The 27,013-nt window shown below is 40.7% G+C and overlaps 2 protein-coding genes across 8 annotated transcripts; both read left to right on the forward strand.

The window, feature by feature from the left end:
- The first annotated feature begins 768 nt into the window (after positions 1-768).
- Positions 769-21,148, forward strand: rsph14 (radial spoke head 14 homolog). The gene is made up of 6 exons (XM_079686830.1): positions 769-1,028; positions 7,175-7,277; positions 8,784-8,902; positions 12,222-12,453; positions 13,995-14,131; positions 17,337-21,148. Exons 1-6 carry the CDS (start codon positions 854-856, stop codon positions 17,624-17,626), a joined length of 1,056 nt encoding a protein of 351 aa, XP_079542956.1. The 5' UTR covers positions 769-853; the 3' UTR covers positions 17,627-21,148.
- Positions 1,529-5,080, forward strand: LOC307042754 (uncharacterized protein). 7 transcript variants are annotated; one of them, XM_079686833.1, is made up of 4 exons: positions 1,529-2,327; positions 3,288-3,410; positions 3,601-3,826; positions 4,000-5,080. In XM_079686833.1, exons 3-4 carry the CDS (start codon positions 3,758-3,760, stop codon positions 4,525-4,527), a joined length of 597 nt encoding a protein of 198 aa, XP_079542959.1. In that variant the 5' UTR covers positions 1,529-2,327; positions 3,288-3,410; positions 3,601-3,757; the 3' UTR covers positions 4,528-5,080. The 7 variants fall into 7 exon arrangements, with proteins under 7 accessions (XP_079542959.1, XP_079542960.1, XP_079542963.1 ...); XM_079686834.1 differs by having other exon boundaries at positions 3,604-3,826; XM_079686835.1 differs by lacking the exon at positions 1,529-2,327 and adding an exon at positions 2,334-2,793.
- Positions 21,149-27,013: the final 5,865 nt, after the last annotated feature.

Consider the following 27,013-nt stretch of genomic DNA (forward strand, 5'->3'; position numbering starts at 1 on the left):
CTTCCTTCTAAAACCAGTGCTCACTCTGCTCTTATTGGTAAGCTAAACCTTAAACTAAAGCTAAATTAATAACTAAATTAATTCACAAAATTAAATTAAAAAAAGAATGTTCACATGTCAGGCCTGAACAAGCAGACAACACAATAAAATACAGAAGAGCTGATTTAAAAAATAGTTCGGCTAATACAAATGTATAATAATAAGAGGTAGCCTATATCTTAAATATGTTGGAAATGTAATAATACAAAAATACAATTCAATTTTTAGGATAGCCTGAAAATGAGCAATACAATTTTAATTCTGAGTCTTTCAACGACTGTTTGTTATATTTAAATAATATTGCTTAAGGATGTTTTTACCTTTTAATAAAACAAAGGAAACAACATAGTTAAGTGATGTTACTCATGTCAGAGTAACGTCGGAGAATGTTTTTAAGGTACAAAGTGTATCGGAGACAATCGTGTTGTTGAAAACATGATAACACAAAAATCCATTATTTACTTTTTACCGTTTACTTTTCAGACAATTGCTCCATTTCAGAATAGAACATAACATATTTATATAAAAATAAGAAGTTCAATTAAGAATGTAAGAGTAAACATAAATGATTGAATTTCATGAAATATTTTAAAGTTCATTAAAAAAATGTAGGAATATAAAATCATTAGGTTAATATATATATTTTTTTTACGGTGTTTGTTAGAGGCTACCCGGAAGTGACGTCCTCCTTCTGCTCTCTGTATAAAGTTACTAGGCAACGTTGTCTTTTTGCATTTAGGCTAATTTGCCCAAGTGCGCCCTGTTAGCTCTAGATATTAGCGGCTTTAGAGTGAAGTTACTGGACAAACACAGGATGGCCGGCTCTCCGTATGACCCCAGCCGGGCTCCGGTGGCCTACGGCCGGCGGGCGGTGCCTCAGCTGTTCTCGGAGCTGCAGCAGCAGGAGGCGCCGCGGAGGATGCGGGCTCTGGCCTCACTGTGCGACCTGCTGCGGGACCCGGAGCGGATCTCCTGCACTGTCAGCGGAGGTAATGAGCAGCCAGTGGTGTAAAGTAACTAAGTTAGCTACAAGTAAAAGTCCTGCATTCAACATTTTACACAATTCAAAATATACTTTAAGTACCACAAGAAAAAGTACTTATTATGCAGAATGTCCCATTTAAGCACCATATAGCAGCCTACCTTTAAAATATGTATTTAAAAATGATTGATGCGTTATTGTGTTGATCAACTTCAATGTTGCTTGTAAAGAAGGGGTTTATTTAAATTACTTTATATACTGGGAGGTTAAACACAAATAATTATTTATAATACATTATTAAAGCTTTAACTTAAACCTATACTAATATATTATAAATAATTATATGATTTATATTTTGTATTAATAATCACAATCTCCAAGTAACTAAAGCTGCAATGTAGTAAAAGCATGAAGTAGGACAATGTGAACATACTCAAGTAAAGTAGAAGTAGCTACATGTTCTATTTAAGTATAGTACAGTACTTGATTAAATGCACTTAAGTACAATTATGAGGTACTTGTACTTTACATAAATATTTCCACATTGTGCTACTTTGTACTTCCACTCCACTGCAATTCAGAGGTAAATATTTCTACTTTTACATGTTTTTATGTATTTAATACCTTAAGCATATGAGATGACTTAAATAAGAACTTAGTTACACCTGGACTAAATTCACAAACCCAGCAGTAAATCAAATCATAAAAATGTGATCCACCTGTACCAGCTTTGATAAACACATAAATGATTATAATCAAAACATATCATATATATTTTTCTGAAATGGACCAATCTGCATAATGAGTACTTTTACTTTTGGTACTTATAAGTATAATTTGATGCCAATACTTTTGACTAAGAAACAGAGTATTACACTCTGGTACTTCTTCTTTTACTCAAGTACCAGATCTGAGTACTTCTCCCACCTCTGCAAGCAGCCGACATGATGCATTTAACTATATCAAATATATATTTTTAACTCGAACCCTCCCTCAGACCCTCAGGCAGACCATCAGTAGCCAAACTGCAAATTCGCATTTCATATTTTAGAGATACTATACAGCGGCGTGTGGCCGCTAGTTGGCGCAGGACCGTCTGTCAAACTCCAATCTATCACCCAATCATGATATTCGCTGTCCATTGTGAGATTGGATTTAAACCAATAACGACGCGAGTTCACAATGGACGGAGCCAATCACGTCACGGCATCACAATGGACAGAGCCACTCACTGCACGGATTCTCCCCGAACCCGCCCCCCTCACGCTTTGGTTGACAGTGGCGAGGCGTATCAGTGGTATTCAGGGTAAGTAACAACACTACATGTTTCTATTTTCCCGTTTACAGTCATAAAACCTATTTTTACAACCGTCGTTTTGGCGTCAACTTTTACATTACTGTATGCAGTCGGCAACTTCAGTCTGCATAAAGTTAGCAAGCCAGCATTGCTAATGCTATCGTGTCTAGGTTAAATACACGTTATTATATTAATCAATGTCAACAGCCCTGTGTTATACATCCGATTGACAACAGTAATTTAAATAAGTTGTTAAACGACTCTTGTATGAATGGGCATGTTGTAATTAGTAACTACACTTCTGTGAGCAGTGGTACAGAAGTCATACAGCATATATACTGTATACACAGAGGTGGGAAGTAACTAAGAACATTTACTCAAGTACTGTACTTAGTAGAATTTTGAGATACTTGTACTTCACTTGAGTGTTTCCATATTTTTCTTCTGTGTACTTCTACTCCACTACAATTCAGAGGTAAATGGTGCACTACTACTCCACTACTATGTGTTTAATAGCTTACCTTTAGTTACTTTACAGATTTGGTTAAGATGCCTATTGGTTACTGGTGGCGTTTCATGAGTTTATGTTGATCAGTTTATTGGTTCATATAGACACCTAAAGTATATCATATATTATATGATATAAATATCTTTATGTGAGATAAGGGATCGTTGCTCACTATGATATGATAAAGTGTGTTATATGCTCCAGGAAGGATACAGTATATTGTTGAATATATATTCAAGATAGCTATATACTGTATATAACATTACATTAATTGTAATTCAATATACATACATCAATCATTTATGGATAAAAGGATAACTTCACCGTTTATGAACATGATGTGTGTTTATACATGATTATATGTGTAGATAACCTGTATAAATAATGGTTAACATGGTGTCAGTGTTGTTCGCTTTGCAGTGTAGTTCTCTCTAACACTTGCATTGTTATTTTACTTAAAGTTTAGATGATCACTAAACCTATAAGCCATAAAGAAATGGAAGATGCGGAATGGACGGGCTTTGGCCTTCAGGAGGGATAAACCCGCTCCAAGGAAACGGAAGTGACGTGACCTCTGTCAGAAGGTACAGTATAGAAACATATGTAGCTATTACTTATTATTCACATATGATAAGTATATTACTGAACATTTACAATTTACTGGTGCAAATATTATCAATCAAAGGATTTACACTGAGTGACTCACTCCAGACTAAAACATAATGACGATAGTTTCAGATTAAGAAATGCCTCATGCATATATCACACCCCCAGTAGTTACTCCCAGAGCCCAGCCTCCTCCCTGTAGTCTGCCAGGAGCCCCCAGAGCCCAGCCTCCTCCCTGTGGTCTGCCAGGAGCCCCCAGAGCCCAGCCTCCGCCCAAGCAGTCTCTGGGTGCTGTCCATGTACGGCAGGGATATCCTCTCCTCACATGGACCGTATCAAGGCCAGCATCACCTCCACATTTGGTTCCATCTTAAAGATGGACTCAACCAAAAAGGTCAAATATAACGTGACTGTGTATTTGATTTCCATGTTTATTAAACTCTCTTATAAACAATAACATTAAAAACTAGTTTTTATTATAAATGTGTTCGGTTATAAATCTGGAAACATTAACTACTATAGATCATTTCTAATAAATGCCTCAACTTCGCTGTTGTCACATTCCAGATCACAAAGCATCAAAGCAAGGTGGAGATGCAGCTCTTCTCTGCTCCACCCTCTGGCCCTCAGTTGGAGATGCAGCTCTTCTCTGCTCCGCCCTCTGGCCCTCAGATGGAGATGCAGCTCTTCTCTGCTCCACCCTCTGGCCCTCAGTTGGAGATGCAGCTCTTCCCTGCTCCACCCTCAGGTCCTCAGGTGGTGTTGCAGCTGTTCCCTGCTCCATCCTCAGGTCCTCAGGTGGTGTTGCAGCTGTTCCCTGCTCCACCCTCAGGTCCTCAGGTGGAGACGCAGCTGTTCCCTGCTCCACCCTCAGGTCAACAGGTGGAGATGCAGCTCTTCCCTGATCCACCCTCAGCTCCTCATGTGGTGTTGCAGCTCTTCCCTGCTCCACCTTTGGGCTCCATGATATATACACCAGTGAGCTCACAGTTTCCTGTCCTGGTCGCTGCTCCACAGGCTCTGAATGCCAGCCTCTCTCTGCTTTTCCTGCTCCTAGTCCTGCTCCTGCTCCTGCTCCATACAGCCAATCACTGACCCGCAAAGTACTGCCCAACACGTGTGAAGGTGTGGGAGGTTTGGGACAGCGGACACTGGACACTGCCAGTACAGGGAGTAGTGAACTACATTGTGCCAAAGGAGCAATGGTTGGAGGACATAACAAAATGTATATCCCCCCCACCAGAGGCATGGACACTGGAAACTTATTTATGTATAAAGTTTGCTGTATAGTTTGATATTTATTTATATATATATATGATATGTATATATTTTATTAAGTTTATGATAATGTTTATTTTATGTTAAAACTCATTTAGAGTGTTATTTTGTTATACTTCACCTTTCTTACTTTTATGGGTTGTTTTACATTTTATTAAGTTGAACTACTTTAAAATAAAGGTTTGGTTCTATAAAGTACGTGACTGTCCAATAATTGAGTGGAGTGCTATGTTTAGAATTTCTATAGGTTTTCTCTTTGTTTGTTAAAAGAAATACATCATAACACCAATACCTTCTTAGTTCATATTAAATGTAATGGTTACACTTAATTATTTATCCACAGCACACAAACCATGAGCAGGTCCATATTGGGTACTTCAAAACTATCCCTGATAAAGAAAATAATAATAATTGTATGTAATGAACTTGAAAGAAGTAGATACGTTTTACTTAATATTTATTAGAAATATATAATATTTAATAGAAATGTGTTAATAGTTAACTGCATAACGCAAGTGTTATTAGTCAACAAACGCATAGGTTGTTGGTCTTTATTAAAGTACTTCTGTATATAAAGACTTTCACATGCTACAGAAGGGGAATCGTTTTTTTTCCTCTTTTTCTCTTTTTCCTCTCTTTCTCCCTCTTTTTTCTTCTTCCCCCTTCTTCCCCATTCTTCTTCTTTCTTTCCCCCCCTTGCAAGACTATTGTTCCCCAGCTTTGGCGCAGTGGGTTGAGCGTTGGTGTTTGGATCGGCGGGTCACAGATTCAAACCCCACTGCAGTCAGCATGTCGTTGTGTCCCTCCCTGGGCAAATCACTCCAAATTGCTCCTGCGGGGATTGCCCACATTATTGAGTATGTAAGTCGCTTTGGATAAAAGCATCTAACAAATGACATGTAATGTAATACAGTCCCCTCCAAAACTATTGGAACAGCGAGGCCAATTGCTTTATTTTTGCTTTACACTGAAAACAATTAGGTTTGAAATCAAAAGATGAATATGAGACAAAAGGTCAGTATTTCAGCTTTTCATTCCAGGTATGTGTCTAGATCTGTTAGACAACTGAGAAGATAGCGCCTTTTGTTTAAACCCACCCATTTTTCAAGTGAGCAAAAGTATTGGAACATGTGACCAACAGGTGTTTATTTGTTGCCAGGTGTGTCCTTCTACATTGATTATGCTAACAATAAATAGCACTGCCTGTCTGCTCTCAGTTTGAGCTTTGGGCTTTGCCTGTGCAGGCTGCATTTGTAAATGGTGTAACCAACATGCAGACTAGAGAGAGCTGTCTGGGAGAAAATCAAGCAATTTTGAAACTGAGAGAAAATGGAAAATACATCAGAGCCGTTGCACAAACATTGGCCATAGCCAGTACAACCATTTAGAATGTCCTTAAGAAGAAAGAGAGTACTGGTGTACTGAGCATCAGACTTCAAACTGGTCGACAGAGGAAAACATCAGCATCTGAGGACAGAAACATTGTGAGAACTGTAAAGAAACATCACCAACAACCTCCAGAGGGCAGGAGTGAAGGTCTCACAATCCACCGTTAGCAGAAGACTTTGGGAACAAAAGCACAGAGGCTACACCAGAAGGTGCAAACCATGCACTCATTAGCAATGAGAAGGCCAGATTTTAATTTGCCAATTAGTGCAGAGACGGGCCTCAAAGGTGCTTGGACAAAGACTGACGACTCAAAGATGAACCTTTACCAAAGTGATGGAAAGGCCAACGTGTGGAGAATGAAAGGATCTGCTTATGATCCCAAGCACACATCTCATCTGTGAAACATGGTGGAGGTGATGTCATGGCTTGGCTTCTTCTGGACGGGCTCATTGATCTTCATTGATGATGTAACACATGATGGCAGCAGCTAAATGAACTCAGACGTCTATAGAAACATTTTGTCTGCCATTTTAAAGAGAGATGCAATCAAAGTGATCGGGAGATCATCCTGCAGCAAGACAACGACCCAAAACACACGGCAAAAACAACCAAGGACTTTATCAGGGGAAAGAAGTGGGAGGTTTCAGACCGGCCAAGTCAATCTCCAGACTACAACCATATTGAGCGTGCATTTTAAGTTTTCATAAACATGTTTATTCAGTTTTCTTATTTATTTATTGGACATTTATTTTAGTTTTCCCTTATAATGATGTTTCTGATTGTGAAATGTTTTAGTCCTGATACTTTAACTCCACTGCACTGTTAAGCAGGATTTTGAATGTAGAAATGTATTTCTTATAAAGCATTTTCACTATAGTGTAGTCCTTCTAGATATGTATTTGATTTCAGTTGGCCACTTCACTTACGACTTTGTTGCATCTGATTTGTTACCACTACATCATATATTACATTTATTTCCTTTCTTAGGATGTGCATGTTATTCAGAGAAAATCATACACAATGTAAAATTGATGTTCACAGTATTTATATAAACAATATTATTACCATTCTGCAGGGTTTCTGGAGCAGTTAAAGGTTTTGCTTAAGGATGAAGATTCAATAGTAAGAGCAAAAACCTGCGAGCTGATTCATCTGCTGACCGCCCACAGAATCGGCAGGTAGGGAAACAAACAGACAGACAGACAGACAGACAGACAGACAGACAGACAGACAGACAGACAGACAGACAGACAGACAGACAGACAGACAGACAGGCAGGCACACACACACACACACACACACACACACACACACACACACACACACACACACACACACACAGAGTAGACGGACAGACGGACGGACAGACAGACACAGACAGACAGGCAGACAGACAGACAGACAGACACACGGACAGACAGACAGACACACAGACACACACACAGACAGACAGACACACAGACACACAGACAGAAATAAATAAAGGGGTGCAGGAATGAGTCCTAAAATCCGGAAAGGAGTTAACATATTACCATGTCCCAAAATCAACTGTCATTTAGTGTGTTTTTGTTTAGCTGCCTGAAGTTAGATCTGTGATAAACACAATCTTAAGATCTTATTTAAGTTTTAGTTTCAAATAAGTTAGTAAATGCCCCACTCGTTAATCTCCAAAACTGCCATAAAAACAGCTGTTTCTAACATGTGACTAAATATCACTGCTAAACGCCATCACGCTGAACATTAACCTTCTTTAGTTTACGGTTGGGGACATTTAGTTTTTTATTAAAAAGCATCAGTTTATGTTCGGCAATCGGGACTGATCCAATGTAAAAATCCCTTTGCTTTTCGTCGAGGGAGCCCCCTGCAATGCTAACTTCCAGATCAGATTACAAAAATACGTCACTGCTGCACCACTCTATAGGCGCTTTCACACTGCAGTACTTTCCCCACAAAGGTTCATGAGAACTTAGTTCATCAGAACTCTTTAGTTCTGATAAACTAAGTACAGATCGCTTTCACACCGGAATAAATCCCTGGGGGTGGATTAGGCAAATGAAGCCGCTGACGTCACTTCTTCTTCTTCTGCTTTGGGTTTACTGGTAGGCTGCAAACAACTTCACGCCGTATACTGCCACCCGAAGTCCCCGGCCGGAAGTCCCCGGAGTTGGGGACTGGCTTCAGTAGAAGCTGTTGGGACTCCCAGCAGCTTCTACTGAAGCCTTCCGAGTAAATATCCAGAACGCCGACACCTCCTCATCTCCACCGCTCCCATGTTTTATTTTGTGTTGCCATAAGTTAGTCTCTCTGCGTTTCTGCGCTGGGCTAATGCAAATGCTAATAATGCTAATGCTAGGATAATAAAATGACGGCTTCACAGAACTTTTTTTTAGTTTTACGGAGCGTGGTTTGCAATCCGCCCAGCCAATCAGAAATAGGAACCTTTTTCTCCCACGAAAGGAAAAGGGGGTTAAAAGGTTCTCATGAACTAATTTTAGTTCCGGCTCTTTTTGGTGTGAAAGCGACATTTTGGAACTATATCGGAACTAAAGTGGGAAAAGTACTGCGGTGTGAACGCGGCTTATGCGTGATACAATACTATGTTAACAGAAACACCACTTCATGGACGATGGCAGCTTAACATGTACTGTTGGGATAGTGAAGGTCTCTGCTGTCTTCTCCTGCAGACAGGCCCTGCTCTCCTCCTCCTTCCTCCCTCACCTCTCAGAGCTGATGGACGACTCCTCATCATCCTGCAGGAGAAACGTCCAACGAGTGCTGAACCGCCTTACTCTGATGCCTGCAGGTAACCGTATTGTGGGATTCAAATCACAGCTCTCCACTTTGAATATAGTATAGTATTTGTCATATTTTATGATATTTCACTATACTCAGTTTCTCACATAATATTTTGTGTAAATATTGTCTTGTTATAATAATCTTAAAATATTTTTTTGGAATAGCTTTTATAATTGTACTATTTTTGGTCTGTATTCTTCTTTCTGTGTCTCATGCACCATTTATTCCAAAGCAAATTCCTCGTGTAAACACTTGGTAATAAAACCGATTCTGAAACTATCCGTATTACACAAACAAGTGGGAAAACAAACTCCATGTCTAATTATCACTATTTTGAGATTTTAGTCATATATTCATTTATTTCTTAGATTATTTCGATAGATTTGCTCTTTACTCACCACATGGTTGGGCAGAGAGCTTTGCGGTGAAAATAATCTAGTTATGTTTAGTTTCAATGGTTACCTCCGCTGCTAGCTTGCGCGGCTACAAACAGCTGTTATCTGATTGGTTGCACGTTGAAACGGCAGTCGGCCCGTCCACATGGCTTCTGCCCATTCACTTTGAATGGGGTGACGTCACGCTTTGCCGAACTGCATTGTGGGAGCGTTGCTCGCTTCAAAAGTTGAGCAATGTTCAACTTTTGAAGCTTTGGCGGAAGCGTCAGCCAATCAAATCATATTCCAGTACAAGCTCTAGCCAATCAAACCGCGTGCTTGTGTGTCCGGGGCGTGTCTATCGTTTTTCCAACTCAGTTTAGATCCCACTTCTGCATTACGCAAGCATCGACGCAGCGTTACGTCACAGCATCAACCTGGCGTTACATCTCTATGGTTACATCACTGCCTCGTGCGGCACACCCTTGAAATCTGAATCTGACAAGCTAAATACCGTCCTTTTAAACGCTGCATAATATACAATATACAATATAATAGTGCTTCTTTGTCAATATGACTGACGACCACACTTATGCAGTGCTGAGGTAATCTTAATTCATCATTTCATATTAATTCCTGATGGATATAAGAGGGATACATCTGTATATATCTAGGTATCATTAAATAATGCTGTCAGATAAATGAAGTACACAGTAATAGTCAAGGTTATATTCAATATTCTGCACTTACATCAGCTTATAAGATATTGAAAACGACATTTGAGGATACACACAGGCTATTTATAGTTGATAAAACACCAGTAATACAATCTCAGGACTCTTCGATATGGCTTTGATAACAGGATCGTTTACTTTCAGTCCACAAATCCTTTGGAAAGACAAAAAACAACTATTCAATATCCTGCTTTAACGCGACCGCTATAACGGCCCGTCCACACAGCGGCGTGCGTTGACGCTTGGCGGTGGGCGTATCTGAAGCTTGGGGATTTTTTGCGAGCAACGCGACCAACAACCAATCACATGAATCTCCCGCCCCCGACATACAAAGCAATAGCAATGTTAAAACGAAGTAAACTGGATATAAAATTCCCAAACTGGCGAAAACCTACCAGTTTCACCCACTGTCTCTGCCACCTCCCTCCATGTCTGGCTCCTCCGGTTTGTATCCCGGTAGATGAACAGAGACTGATCATACAGCACCGGGTGATTCACTACCGCTATTTTTTGGAATATGAGGAAATGACCTGCGTAGTCTTTCCCACTATACACGCGGTTTGATTGGCTCGCGCTTGTACTGGCAGATTTGAATACACGGGATTTCATTGGCTGACGCTTCTACCGAGGCGCCAAAAGTTGAACATTGCTGAACTTTTGAAGCGAGCAACGCCAGCAACGCGTTGCGTCGCTTCCCAAAATGCAGTTCGGCAAAAAGCGGCGTCACCCCATTCAAAGTGAATGGTGAAGCGTCAACGCACGCCGCTGTGTGGATGGGCCGTAACTGCCGAAGATGAAGTCTATGACGCTATCGCGTAGAGCTAAGTCGATCCTTGCGTAATGCGGAAGTGGTTAAATCTGGGTTGGAAAAACGATAGACGCGTTCGGGGTGGGAGATTCATGTGATTGGTTGTTGGTCGAGTTTCAGACAAGCTCACCGGCAAGCTTCAACGTACGCCGCCGTGTGGACGCTGCGTAATAGCCCACAATGGAATTTAGCAGGAAGAAGAACCTCTTATTTGACCTGCCATTCACTCAAAGATAGATGGCCTGTCATCACAATTGCCAGTTACTTAAAGGTCCCATGTCATGGCCATTTCCACTGATCATAATTCCATTGTTGAGGTCTACTAGAAAAAGATTTATATTGTGCAATTTTCCAAACTCACATTGGTTTCTCATACAGCATGCTGGGGAGGTATTTTCTGTGTTAGAGTTTTACTCGCTACAGGGTGTACTTTGAGGGTTTGTGACTCTGCAGACCGTTTACATGCATAAAAACCTTCATAACACAGAAGGGGACGGGTAATAACCAGTAAAGCATGACATGGGACCTTTAACAAACTTTTACAGTCAAATAAAACACACAAACTAAAATAACAACACAAGAATCTACCAGCAGAACATATTTCCTAACATCTTTCCTGTATAATTATTATTTTTTTCATTCATTTTTCTTAAAACTTAAAGATGTTTGTTTGTTTTGCAATATAGGTAACTATTTTGAGATACTAAGTCATTATTTTTCAGAAGTTAACTGATTATTTTAAGATACTGATTAATTATTATAATAATTATTTCCAGAATCTTATTGTTATTAAAATTGGCATACATTTCCATACAGAATGCATTATTTATATTATTGTACTAAATGTATGTATGCTATACCAATCACTGTTAACATTATAATGTGTTTTTACCCTACATATCTGAAGACTTAATATCTAGGATTTTCAGGATTATATAATCAAAAATAAACAAATACAATAAAAATAGTTTTACTTTTGCAGCAATTGTCAAAAGCAGCAACAATACATTTGAAAGTAAAACTATTATTATTATAATAATTATTATCATTATTATTATATTTAAATTGGTATTATTATAATTGTTTCATTGAATTCCCCTAGGTATCTTATTTCTCTCCTTGCTGCTGCAACCATAGTTTTTTTCTCACTGGGGGTCAATACTTGTTCTCGAGTCAGTTTCATAACGGCCAGTTAAAAAACAAATCACTGGTGAATTGATCAGTGTTTCATTAAACAGATCAATACACTGAATCAGCAGTGCTACCTTGATGCAATAAATACATTGCTACATTGAAATGCTGTTAAAAGTTATGTATGTTTTTGACAAATAGTTTGGGTCATCACATATCTGTTCATCTTTCTTCCTTCCTCCCAACAAGTGTGTCTGACCTGAGCCTGTATCCCTGCAGGTGCAGAGGCTCTTCTGACTCTGGTTCCTAAACTAATGCTGAAGCTCAGAGAGGAGGAAGAGGAGGAGGAAGAGGATGTGCAGGTGCTGCTCCTCTCCACCCTCAGCTCCTGCTCCTGTCTGGACCCTCTGCCGGCTCTGGCCTCTGACGGTGTCTCGCTCCTGCTCCACAAACTATCCGACAGCTCCACAGACATCCGCAGAGAGGCGACGGCAGCCTTGATGGTCCTCAGGTTAAATTCTCTTAACCTATTTTATTTGTTTATTTTACATTGTGGAGGAAAAGCAGTTTTATATCTTTAACTTCAAGTGACACCTCAACTCCCTTCAGTGCCTAAACTAAGCTTAACGCTTGCACATGAACTCACCATTCCACTTTATTCCATTCTTAAAGAGGATGGTTATTAGGCTTTCCCTTCCCTGCAGCGTGTTCAATAGGTTTTTGAGCAGCTAAATGTTCTGCAAAAGGTGCTTCCACACTGGAGTACTTTTCCCCGTACTTTTCCCGTTTAGTTCTGTTAGTGCCTGGAATTTTGCGTTCACACCAAAAAGAGTACTTAGTTCTAAGAACTTTTACCCCCATATTTAGTGCCTGCTAGAGAGGTGGTACTATCCTGGGGAGAAAAAAGTACCAATTTCGATTGGCTGGGCGAATGCAAACCACGCCCCGTAAAACTTCAAGTTTTGTGAAGCCGCCATTGTATTTGCTGGCATTAGCATTATTAGCATTAGCATTAGCCCCGCTCACCAACGGAGAGAGAATAACTTATGGCAACACAAAAGAAAACATGGGAGCGGTGGAGATGAGGAGGTGTCGGCGTTCTGACGATTTACTCTGAAGCCAGTCCCCAACTCCGGGGACTTCGGGTGGCAGTATACGCCGTGAAGTGGTTTGCGGCCTGCCAGTAAACCCAAAGCAGAAGAAGAAGTGACGTCAGCGGCTTAATTTGCGTAATCCTCCCTCAGGGAACTTATTCCGGTGTGAACGCGATCTGTACTTAGTGCCATGGGGGCACTAAGTACGGCAAAGTACTTGGTGTGAAAGCGGCTAATGTCTAAAATCCTGAAGTTCCTCCAGTGGGAGTTTCTCTCCCACACACTCCAACACATTGTACGTGATAGGCTAAGGGACGGGACATCTCTTAGCAGTTTACCAATCACAACAGAGCCGGCCAGCTAACCAATCAGAGCAGACTGGGCTCTGGTTTCAGACAGAGGGTGAAAAGAGGTGCTGCAGCACAGGCAATATGAGGAAAATAAAGAGCTTTTTGAACATTACAGCATGGAGACATGTCACAGTAGAGAGACTACATACTAATATGAACCTGAAAATGGGCAGAATTTGGCCCCTTTCAAGCCTAAATTGCCATGTATCTGATCTAAATATCAACAACTCATCTCAGTGTTTCTACTTCAAGCTTTCGACACTTCAGCTTCTTTGAGCATGTTTGCTTATGCTTAAAACTCACAAAGCTTGCTTTTCAACAGTGCGTTTGCTATGCTTCAATTCTGAAGTACGTGCCCAACAATCAAAAACACAGGATATGTGAGGCAGCGCGACATACGCACATGCAAGAAAAAAAGTTAACTCTGCCTTTAAACTGAAGCTCAGCTCATATAAGTTCCTTTTACCATTTTAACTTCGACCTAAATGTTACCCTGCAGCTTATTTTGGCCTTCATAGGTTAAAAATATCCTTTCTAACCTTACAGCGGATTGTAATTACACGTTCAAAGTTATATTAAAATAGCAACCTGTTCTCTCCTGGTTTCAGTGTGTGTGAGGACGGTATGCGGCAGGTGTGTGAGGAGGAGGTGCTTCCTGTCCTGGTCGACCTGCTGCGGGACGAAGACGTAGAGGTTCAGGCCAACGCTGCCGGAGTCATCATGTACGCTGCGATCATCAACGAAGGTACAAACTCTCACCTTGACGCTTTTTTATCACCGCAAATTCCTAATTCAAGGTTTTATCAGATTCATGTTCAGACCTCAAGTTTCAATTATTACAACTTTGTTTTGGGGGTTTTATTCTGTCTATAAAAAATGCAAATACATCAATAAAGCCTCAGTTTATGTTGCTATAGAGTAAAAAAGAAGGAACAAATCTGTCTCCATGGTTTGGTTTGATCTCAAACTGCAAAAAAAAAGGTTTATTGAATAAACAGATTTAGGAGCCAGAAACTGTAGGTTGCAGCTGACGTTGCTGTTTTCTGTGGGACAGCAGTGCTTTCAGGCAAATAGTGGAGCAAATGAAGTCAGAACAAACTGCTATGTTTGCCGATAATGTCGTCTACGGTACAGCTTTACAAAAGCCTTGCAACAGCTTAATGGTTGCGTTTTCCCCGCACTGTGGCACTGATTTTCTAATCTGTTGTCCCCCACATTTGTTAATTTTTTGTTGTTTTGATGATTCAACCGGGAGAGTTTGTGCTCTGTCTGAACCCTAAAGCTGGAGCGAGGAACTTTGGTCCCCCCTTCTGAAAGTGAGAGTAATTACACAAGCAATGTCAAAGCTCCTTTTGACATAAGCCTGCATGTAAACTCGCCGCATCCCTGTAGACTATGATAAAATGTTGGAGCAGAAACAGACGTGTTTACAGTTAGGTACAAAAACGTTTGGACCTCTCTAGTAACTTCTACGGTGGCCGACAGGAGCATGCTTGCTACAACGGCCAAAACACTTCCATAAGAGGAAAAACGCGCTGCAATTAAAAAAAAAGCGATGCAAATATAAAACTCAAATGTGACAAAACACATGCAAATGAAGAAACATCTTCACCATCTTGACAAAACAGGCACAGCATTTACTTAAAGCACTGCAAACACAAAACGCTGTAAATTAAAACGCTGCAAATAAAAAACCCTGCAAGAACTTCAAACACAACTGAAACGGGAACACTAAAAAGTGATGCACAGAGCTGGGGCAGATTTAGCCTGTTTCATAATCTTACCTGTTCCATCAGTTCATTTGAGATGACTAGCTAGCTAGTTTACAGTAGATCTGCAATAATATATAATAAAGTAATTATGCGACCATATTGTTAAAATAAGCCCATTAAACTTACATTTTAGGTAACCAACAATAGTGACAGTTGGCCAACAGCGTTTCGTTGTGAGTAATGTGGCAAATTGGTGATGATGTTTCTTAATTTATACATACACACACAGTGCTTGAATTGGAATAAAAAAGGTGCCAGTACTCTAAATCAGCAACAAGTATTTGGCACAAAGTCATAGTATATCCTATAATGCTGGTGGGTTTGTCTCTTTACTGTATATTTTAGAAAGGCTCACTGTACTTAAACAAAATGACTCAGGGTGCATCTGAGATTAGAGGGGGTGCAGTGGTAAAGTGCTATTTTTATAAGTGGGGAGTGGACCTGACACCCTCTAGTCTAGGGGGGTCCGGGGGCATGCTCCCCCGGGAACATTTTTTTTAAAATATTGAAGTTAGATGCATCAATCTGGTGCACTTTGAGAGCAAAATGAAGAGATATATGGATACCTCTCAACATCCAAAATGAAACAACTGTAAACAGATTTACTTTTTCTTTATGGATATAAAAGAAAGTAAAGCTTGACTCCTACTGGCTGGTTAAATGACTCCTCGTCCCTGAGGCCACTACCAGTTTTTTGTGCCATTTTGCTGGATTTATTTGTCAATAGCGTTGCTGCACAAAGTGATAGCTCTCTAGTTTAAATATACTACCCAAAAAGAAACATATGGAGATGGGTTACTATTTTTAAAAAATTGCAAATCTATTTGGGAACAGTGGGGCCTGGCCTCAAATCCTATAGGGGGGTCCGGGGGCATGCTCCCCCGGTAAGATTTTTTTTTTAAATGTTGGACTTAAATGCATCAATCTGGTGCATTTTGAGGGGGAAATAAAGAGACTACACCCATATGAAACAAAAATGTATACATTTAAATAATCATAAAATCATAAGTACATGGCCATAACCAATAACATACAATATCCAATATGAAAAAACATTGAAACTTGTTTATTTATTTGTTTTTGGTTCATTTATAGTTGTGAGTGTGTCTGGGCTCCTGAATCGGCCTCTCCTGTCTCCCTCCTCTCCCCCCTGCTCCTCTTTGAGGCAACAGCAAAGACTAGTTTTAGCTCTCAACAAGTTTATCTTACCTTTTTTCACCTAGTTAACATTTTGTTTGTATTATTCATGCATATTTTACTAATCACTACCCCCTCAAATGGAAATATGTGTTTACATAAATGGTGACCGAACCGTTTGAGACCCACTGAGATAACTTAAACTAAGTTAACTATCTAAAGACTCAGAGAGTAATTTACCTCTCCAGAGCTGTAGTTATCAGCCTCTCAGTCTGACAGCAAAGGACTCTCCCTCCACCTTGTTGTTGAAAAAGCTCCTTATATCCGTTAGCGCAGCTAGCTAGCACCAGATGCTAACAACAATACACGTAACCGGTGCGCGCGCTTTCTCGCTCGCTCGCGCCACACATACACCAACACACACCCTCCCGAGCTTGAATGACACACAGAGACCAATCGAGGGCATTAGTATGATCTGTATGAAAGTGGCAATGTCGGCAGGCCACGTCATGTAGACAGCCAGTCACCCTCTGTGAGGCAGAGTCAGACCCACATTTGCGCTGCGTTGCGTTTACAATATACGTATATTGCCGGCGGCTGAGTACCGGCATTTTACTGAGTACCGGCACCTTGCCGGTACTCAGTAAGAAGTGCCGGTACCACATGGGTAAAAATCAGAAGTGCCGGTACTGCGTACCGGTGAGTACCGGCCCAATTCAAGCACTGTACACACATGTATTTGCATCATTCCTGAAGCTGCACCGCATTTCTCCTAATAGAACTGTAATGCCATTGCAGCGTGTCATTTCCCTATTCATCACAACTGTACGGGCAGGTGGATTTTTCTTCTGGATCAACAACTCGAAAAACCTTTCTTTGACGCATCGATCTAACGATTGTTTCAATAGCTTTGGCCATACTGACCATAGGTAGGGCAAAGAGCCTTACAGTGAACACAGATAGTACGTTTGATTTATATGGTTACTATTTACTTGAGTTGTAGAGTAAATGTACTTGTTGACTCTACATCACTGATTGTAGGTAAGCGACAGTGTCTGGAACTGGACGTCATACCCATCCTCCTCAGTCTGGTGTCCCAGGACGGAGAGGAGGAGAAGGACAAGGAGAGGAAGAAGGCTCTGGTCATGTACTCCCTGAGGGCCCTGACCGCGCTGGCTGAAGCTCCGCAGGGCCGCTGCCTCCTGCTGGAGCAGCTCCCCCTGCTCGGGAGGAGGAGCGAGGCTGCAGAGGAGGACCAGGACATCCGGAGGAACGCTCAGAACGCAGTTAGGGTCATCACCTGGACTCCCTGCAACACTGGTGACCTCTGACCTCTAGAATACAGCTGCTAGCCAGCCTCAGCTTAACAGATAATAAATAATTTTATGAATTATTAATATTTTTATTCTTTGCAACACTACAGTTGAAATGGGCTCAATAGGGTCAAATCAGATTTCTTGGTGGACTAATCCATATTTTCCAAGGGTCTTTCATGTGTTTCAACTTTAAAAAGTATTCTTTACAAATAATGTAGATATCAGTTGTATGGGTGGTTCATTTTGTACATTGAAAACAAAGTAGCTGTGTATGGCCTGTTGCACTCTGATTGGTTTGTACATGATTGGGATGGGTTGGCATGGGAAGTGAGGTTCGTTGACGGTAAGAATATCAGGGTAAGCCAATCAGAAGCATGAATATATAAAATCAGTTTAGCAGACTGGGACTATAAATCAGCACGGGCATCTCAACCGGCCCACTTCGGTACCGCTAGTAAATTGTCAAGGGGGGGAGGGTGCTAGTGGCTTATCCGACCGGCCCACATCGTCCGACCAGCCCACTTCGGTACCGGCCCATCGGGATTCACCCCGAACTACCCTATGGCCAGTCCACCACTGCCCCGGTGTGTAAGGGAACTCACAAAGTGTCAGAAAACAAAACCCTCTCTCTTTCCCTCCGTACCCAAATCTCTAAAAACGGGGGTACAATGGAGCTGATCCAGATTTGCTTCCGATATGACGTAATATCGGAAATGTGGACCCACGGCACTATCAGAAACGTCTCTATCAGAAACAATGCCCGACTGTTTTGGACGTAATATGGTCTTTGTTTACATTAGCAAGCATCGCTAACCTGTACTGGAGAGAGCATGTGTAAAAAGCAGAACATATAAAAAGGAACTCACCTTGTGGTAAACCCGCAAAAAAAAAAAGAAGCATTTGAGCTCCATACTGTTTCAGTAATAATCCTTGATGTGGTTTGGAACATAATAGGGCATGTAATCACGGCAGCATTTAGCTGAGTATCTCGTAGAATTCATTAGCTCCACCTCCTCTTTTTTTTTTCAAGCTAAGGACCCCGAACCTGCAGTTCTCTAACAGGGCTGAAATAGAGGGATATGAGGGATTCCTAAAATGCATGATCTGTTTGGTATTTTGAGCAAAACATATCATACACATGTTTTTTTATTTATTTATTCGCTGATGTTGCCTACAACCAAGCCATTATGGGTGGAGATAATTTTGCTGGGAAAGAGGTGCATTAGGAGGAGCAGATGTAGGCATCCTTTCTGAGATGGTCAAACAAAAGCCAATGATGATCACCTTGGTGGATATATCCTTTCTGCGTTCTGTTCTGCTCTCCCTTTTCATTCCCAAAGTGCGACTTTTCACTGGAATGTATAACTACCAGCTGAAACTGGTTGGTTGACATCATGAAACTGTACAGATGTGTGGTTGTGATCAAAATGAAGTTTAAAGATGGCCGTGGTCTGGGAAAAGGTGGCAGAAGTAGTAGGGAAGACTTGGCATTGGGGCTGGTGTGTGTTTCTAGTTGTTATTGATCATTCCTTTACAAAGCATATACATTGACCAGCAGGTGATAGAAGTGAGCAAAAAGTACATGAGAAGAGCCTGTGGCAGTATCCTCGACAGCCTGGAAGGAGACTGCTACAAAGTGAGTGCTGAGTAATTCATATATACTGGCTTTGGTGCCAGCATTGTTCACATCCATGCTCTGCAGTAGATTTCTTCCTGTCTTTGCTGGCATATTGCAGCATATCTTGGCCAACACTTACAACAAGTCGTTAAACTATGCATTGCACCATGCATGCATGTCCTCATGTGTTTGCAAGATAAACAACACAGGAACAGAGAGGAGAGGGAAATCATTTAAAGGGGCTCTATATTATGCTTTTATGGATTTGTCCTTTCCTGTTTTTTGTGTTCGATAGGTTTTATTTGCATGTAAATGGTCTGCAAAGGCTAAAATCCCAAAGTTCCCTCCACAGGGGGTTTCTCTCCCAAACACCCCCCCTGCCTGAAAACATGGAGTGGCCCCATTAGTTCCGATGAGAGTTGCTCAGTGGTGCCTGAAGCCCAAACTGGAGCGACTGTAGATTTAAAAAATACCCTGTGATCTATGATCTGGGCCCATAGAGCATGCACACTTGATTCTTCCTATGCCCCAAGCCTGTTTTTCAGGTTTCAGGCTCGAAAATGACATTCCCAGAACAAATGACCATATCTTCCCTTCTAAAAGGGTTAAATTAATAATCTTTTTTCTCAAAGTAATGATAAACCTGTGAGTTGGATGTAGAAAAGTCAGAATCAATATAGATGTTTTTTATTTTAAAGAAAATTCAGATTGAACATGGTAAAAAACTGTAAATTATAGTGTCCGTCCAAAATATATTTTGTACTTATAGTGAAAACTAACCTTGGATGATGGGTTAGTAGACTAAAAGCTTTAGGCATCCAAAGTACAACATAAAATAAGTACCCTGTATCAAGATTGATGCAAAACAAGTGATATTTGACCTTTTTAGACATATTTAGCAAAAAAAAACTCATCTGGGGCCATTTGGGTGGATTTTCCTTATCTCTGGCCCCCCCGATTTTGACATGTGACATCTCTTTCTGACCGTTAGAGCCAATAGAATCGAAGGGAAATCGTCCCGCACACACTCATGTTAAAAAAAAGGTATTGCAGTTTTATTGCTTATAGATTATCAGAACATTTCAAAGGGGACACAGCCACATTGGATATTAACCTATGAATTAACTTCAGCAGTGGTTCTCAACGAGCTCCCGCTAGGTGGTAAGCGGAGGAATCTGAAATATAAAAAAAATAAAATAAATTACAATTATTTTTTTTTTTTTTTTTTACCTTAATCTTTATCTTACACATAACACAGACATAAAAAATACAGAAAACACAACTAAGTAAACAAAAAGACGAAAAGCAGTCACTACATTGTGCACATTAGGACAGTAAGAAAGGTGCACTACTTATTACTGCAAGAGCAGCTGGTGGTAAGGACCTCAGACAACTTCCATTTAAAACAGGCTATAGAGAACCGCAGTGACGCGTCATAAAACCCGGAAGTAAACTTCTTCCGGTTCCTTCGTCAAAAACCAATGCAATTTCTCCATAGGATTTTGGAAAATAGCTCGAAATAAGATCTGTGGTTGACACACATTTAAGAGAGGGATCATGTTTTGTTCAGCCGGATAATCTCCACATGTCAACCCTACTTTTATAATTTTTGAGTCCTAAATCTAGTCGCCAGAAGCAAAATGCTAACGTTATGCTATAGACGAACTACAAGCCAGTACAGCAGCAGGGTCGCACGACTTCAACGTCACGCCAACTTAAGATCGTTTCAACTGACTTGCACTGTAACTGCACTTTGAACACTTTAAATATATTAACATTTTAAACTGTATACCCCGGTTATCTAGGCCGTTTTTGTTTTGTTTTATGTATACATGTCACACTGTGGGAAACGATATTTCGATATTTCTGGATGTATAACACATGTATAATTTTTTACAATAAAGCTGACTTTGACTTTCGCACGCTTGCATATTTTAACAAAGCTTTTCATTTTAGCCACACTGCATTTAACTAGAAGTCATGGCTGTGTCAATTACCAGTCTGATATCGTTTTACAAAGATGACAAGAAGAGTGTAGATAGAGGAGAGAACCACTACAAGTCAGGACACGTAAAACAGTGCAGCCTAGATGAAGGTGTGCTTACCGGTGTTGTCAGGGCTAGCATGAGGGACAAGGTTTATAGTGTCGGTGAGTAGTTATAGCAAGAGTACCGTTAACCTAGAGTTAATGTATTCACATTCATTCCCATCAACAAATCAATTGTATGTGTCACATGAAATCTTTATTAGGCAAGGCAAGTTTATTTATATAGCACTTTTCAACACAAGGCAATTCAAAGTGCTTTACAAAAAATGAAAGACATTAAGAAAATGGCATTTAAAATCAGTCATTAAAAAGAAAAGCTAATAAAATAAACATTAAAAGAAAAAATACATGGATAAAAGTTGCAGTGCAGTCTAAGATATGAATAGTTCAATTAAAAGCAGCGACAAAAAGAAAAGTCTTCAGCCTGGATTTAAAAGTAGTCAGAGTTGCAGCTGACCTGCAGGTTTCTGGGAGTTTGTTCCAGATATTTGGAGCATAATAACTGAACGCTGCTTTACCATGTTTAGTTCTGACTCTGGGGCAGTGGCGGTTCTACGGGGTGGCACGGGGTGGCAGCTGCCACCTCAGAAAAATGCCTTGCCACCCCAGCTGCCACCCCATTTGGCAGCTTTGTTTTGAAAGAAAAGTTGTGGCTCATCGGACATTTATGAGAGAAAATCTCTAATGTCCGAGTGCAAGTGAACGCAGCACAAGACGCGAGCCTTGTAACCCCTCCCCCCCCCCTGGCGCGAGCTTGGAAATATGATTGGCAGCGATTTCATTTGAACGGGAGGAGAGCGCAAAACGAGAAGCATTTCGGATACAAGTAGACAGAAGGAGTGAGGTATTTGCGGTCAGGGTATGGCTGGGGTAGGCTACAGCCATACCAATAAATGGCTTAGCCCCACCATCAAAAATGATGTTAAAGTAAGCAAAATAAAGTCTGCCAACTCGCGCGGAGTAAATCACACAGACAGCAGTTAGTAAGATTGATTTCAGTAGCCACTTGTCTGGAAATACCGAAGACTAGAAACGGTTTTGAAAACTTTTGTCATGTAGTGATCGTCTTCTCAATAAAACATCTTTGATAATGTCTTCTGGCCAATCAGAATCACGACAACGGCGTGGTGTTGTTGCAGGAAGTCCCGACGGAGAATACTTTTGCTGTAGTACATCTCGATATACATCGGTACAACTATAAGACCCCACAGTTTGATGATTGATAGGTGTGTGGGCTGTCTTTCATTTTGACACACAGAACAATAGGGGCTATCCACCCTTATCCACAATGTAAAGTAATTCACACAGCCTCTTCCCTCTCCTCTCTGTGAGGAGCAGCAGTTTCAGCTTTCAGAACAAAGTAACAAAAAACTAAAATCACATTCATTTTTTAAAATACGTCGTGTAGTAATATATATATATATTTATTTTTCTTCTTAAGAGAGCACCAGAATGTGTATTTGATGTTAGTATTTCAAAAAATCTCCTGGGGGAGAATCCACCCAGAACCCCCTGCAGGGGTTGGGTTTTCAACTCTTTCACCTGTGGGGAAATTGCAGGATTGGCTCCAGGTCGCCCTTTTTATTTACTACAAGACAAATGTGCCTTTTTATTTCATACAGTTCAATTTGGATTGAGACAGGGAAATAATCTAAACCTCACGCGTGGCGTTTCACTGTCAAGGGGAGCCTGTATGTAATTACATTGCAAATACTGACTTGAGCCCCACCACTGTATGGGTTAGCCCTACCATAGATTACCCAACACAAATACTCTGGCGCCGCAACTGTTTGCGGTCTACTATGACAAAGAAGAGCCTGTCAAGTTTGGCTGTACTCAGCATTGAATCAAAACGCACCATATATTTAAATCTTAATACGTTTGTGTGGCGTTTTGCTGATCAAGATGGTAATCGCCACATTCAGCTGTTATAGGCATGCCAACTTGATGCTTTGCTCACGGATGAGTCGATGAGAATAATAAACTGTTAAGATGATGACCTTACATGTGTAAATATATGTTTCTTCTTTGTGGGGGTCTGCCCCCAAAAAACAGTTTCAAGTCCTGAGAAAGTCAAATAAGACGGTGTGTAAAACTTCAGTGCCCAGCCAAAAAAAAGTAACCACTTTGATTTAACTAGGCCAGTAGGTACGGGCATTCCACTGGATAATAATTGCAGTGATGTATGTTTTAGCTGAATACACAGTTTTTTTTAACCCTAACTGATGCAGTTAGTCATTTCTTTAATGTTTGTTTTTTCTGATGTAAAGTCAAGGTTGTAACTGTTTGCAATGAAGTTGTGGGGCGCTGAACTGTTCCTTTGATTCTTTTGAATTATGATAGTAATTACAGGTCTTTCAAATTTGAAGGAGGGTGAGCAAGCATCTTGAGGAACGTTCATCATTAACTCCTCCAAAAAATATAGTTTATTTAATAATAACACTGAAGATGTGAATCATAACAGTGATTGACAGCTGATAGGAATAATATGATTGTTAATATTATCATATTCACACAGACACACATCGATGAGACCCAGCAGTCTGCATATTTGGTACCCCTGCTGGTCTAAGAGTGAAACCAACTCATTCAGTTAAAATTCATTAAATTACGTGTGCCACCTTATATATTTATATTTAAGGCTTTACTGATGTGCCACAACAATTTCACCTAATGTTATTGAGTTAAAATATCAATATTGTGGCTTTCCAAGTCAACATTGATTGATATGACTGCGATTAAATCAGAATATACTTCTGCCAGGGGATGCCACCCCTCAAATTTTCCTGCCACCCTCTTGCCACCCCATGAATATTTGTCTAGATCCGCCCCTGCTCTGGGGACAGAAAGCTGACCCGTCCCTGAAGACCTGAGAGATCTGGATGGTTCATCATTTAGCAGGAGGTCAGAAATGTATTTTGGGCCTAAACCATTCAAAGCTTTATAAACCAGCAGCAGTATTTTGAAATCTATTCTTTGACACACAGGAAGCCACTGTAAAGACTTCAGAACAGGAGTGATGTGATCCACTTTCTTAGTGTTAGTGAGGACTCGAGCAGCAGCGTTCTGAATCAGCTGCAGCTTTCTAATAGATTTTTTAGTGAGACCTGTGAAGACACCATTGCAGTAGTCCAGTCTACTGAAGATAAAAGCATGGACAAGTTTTTCCAAATCCTGCTTTGACATCAGTCTTTTAATCCTAGATATGTTCTTTAGGTGATAGTAAGCTGATTTAGTAATTTTTTTAATGTGACTGTTGAAACTCAGGTCAGAGTCCATGACTACACCTAGATTTCTGGCTTTATCTGTTGTTTTGAACATTGCAGACTGAAGCTCAGCGCTAACTTTTAAACGTTCTGCCTTAGCTCCAAAAACCATTACCTTAGTTTTATCATTGTTTAATTGGAGAAAGTTCTGACACATCCAGTCATTGATTTGTTCAATGCACTTACTCAGTGTTTGAATTGGAGCATAGTCTCCTGGTGAAATGGTTTCGTAAATGTGTGTGTCATCCGCATAGCTATGGTAACTTATTTTGTTGTTCTTCATTATCTGAGCCAGTGATAGCATGTAGATATTAAAGAGAAGAGGCCCCAAGATTACAAATATTACACACCAGAAAACACAGAAATATCCATGAAATAAACATACAGTAGGCTATAAACAATTAAAGGGATAATTGGGAAGGCATTACAAATGTAAATATATTTTGAATAATAAAACAATCCCACCACCACAGGTATCTACAGAAGAAGAGGGAATTCTCTCCACAAAATGTGAATGCCCATGTGGAGAATGGAAATGCAGTCATGCGGCTGCATGAGCCATCTTTGCCATCCACAATTTCAGCTGCACTGACACCCCCTGTCAGTGGAAGAAGCCAAAGGCAGCTAAACGTATGCATTCAGTGGACGAGCTATTTCCTCCAACTAATAACTAATTCAACCCGCTGACAAGAGAGCCCACCTCCGAAGATCCTGACTGGCTGAGGGACAGACTCGGGGGCAGGTTTTCAGGAATTTCTTGGCTTCTCTCCTCCGAGCCAGAAGAGGAACACTGCAGCTTGGAAACACTTACTGTTTCTGAAATCATCAAATCTGTTGGGCATCAGGGACCTGAGGCAATTGTGGCAAGCATGGCATTGTCTGAAGAGCAACAGAGGGCAATTCAGGTGTCAGCGAACCAACCCAAACTGGCATTTGTTCAGGAAAGGATGGTTGACTGCCAGCAACTTTGGAGCTGTCCTGAGGTCAAAGTGTGGGACTGCTTCCCTTATTGCCAGGGTGCTAGGGCAACAACAGGCCCTTGATGGTGTTTTGTCTGTACAGTGGGGGACTATGAATGAATGTGAAGGCGTCACCACTGCAACCCAGATGCAGGTCCATGAGTCAGATTTGTGGCTCTCCCAATCAGGATTGTTGGGGGCATCTCCAGATGGTGTGGTAGGGTCTTCCGCTGTGCTGGAGGTAAAGTGTCCCTACGGAGCCAGGGAAATGACAATTAGTGAAGCATTGCAAATCAAGGGCTTCTGTGTCAGTAAGGAAGGAGAAACATTCAGCCTGCGTGCGGAACATCCTTACTGGCACCAAGTGCAAGGTCAGCTTCACCTCACTGCAAGAAAGAAGAAGAAATTAAAAAAATTGTGAATCGTTTTTCATTTACATTTACTCGCCTTTGCTATGTTGTGGTTGTTAGAGTGTTAGGTTTCCTGTCACCTCGTCTGTTGGGAAGATATAAAATATTAGTTTCATGGAAGTCACCCCGTCACATATAAGAGCATTAAAGAGCCTGTGACACGAACCCAACAACTGTTGTGCAATGAAATAGTGGGCTACTAGTAATCTCGAACCGTCAGTTTAAAAAAGAAAAAGCGATACCGTTCCGATAAATATCAATAATTTCGAACATCGCGGGAAAATTCCTTCGACTCATTTTGAGGTTTTGGGGGAAGCCGGAAGTGACGTCAATGCGGGAACGCTTCACTGTGCGGCGAGAGAGCCAAACACGGACAAAGTGTGTTGTCATGCGTAGAAATGGTGAATTACTGAGTTTAGGCACGTTAATAACGTTTTAATGAAGTTGACTACAGTATATTCATATTTGTCAGTGCTTTCATGTCAATTCGGCGAACATAAACATAAATGATCGTGGTGAAGATGATGATTAAATTAGGATTCAAAATCGGTAGTGAGAGCTGCTGAATTTCCTCCCGTCGGATGTGATATAAAAACAAATCGATTATTTTTGTAGTTGTAAACTCAAGTGGATGAAACTACATTTATTAGTGCTTTCATGTCAATTCGGCGAACATATGATACATTAAATGATCGTGAGGATGATGATTTAAAAATCTTTTGTTTGAGCCGGTCTGCATTTCCTGATGAGAAAACAAACCTTAGCTTTTTGTAGTTGCAGTCAGTGGTGTACTGGGCGTTGGACGCGGGGATACGCCGTACCCCCACTTATTTGAAGCATGATTTCTTTTTTTAATAGTCTAATACATCTAAAATCATTGCCAGTGTTATCAGTTGCAAGTGTGTGTTTGTTGTAATAATGACGAAAACATAATAGGCAGATTTCACAGTAATTATAATAAAAACGTAGCTCAAGCATTTATGCAACTTGATTTGAAGCGTGTGTGTGTGAGGGGCAGAACTGTGTGTGTAGGGTGACCAGGTGTCCCGCACTGTGCGGGACTGCACACACAGCATTTTTATTATTTGTCCCGCGTCCCACA

This window comes from Notothenia rossii (assembly GCF_949606895.1).
Source record: "Notothenia rossii genome assembly, chromosome: 6".
Classification (NCBI taxonomy): Eukaryota; Metazoa; Chordata; class Actinopteri; order Perciformes; family Nototheniidae; genus Notothenia; species Notothenia rossii.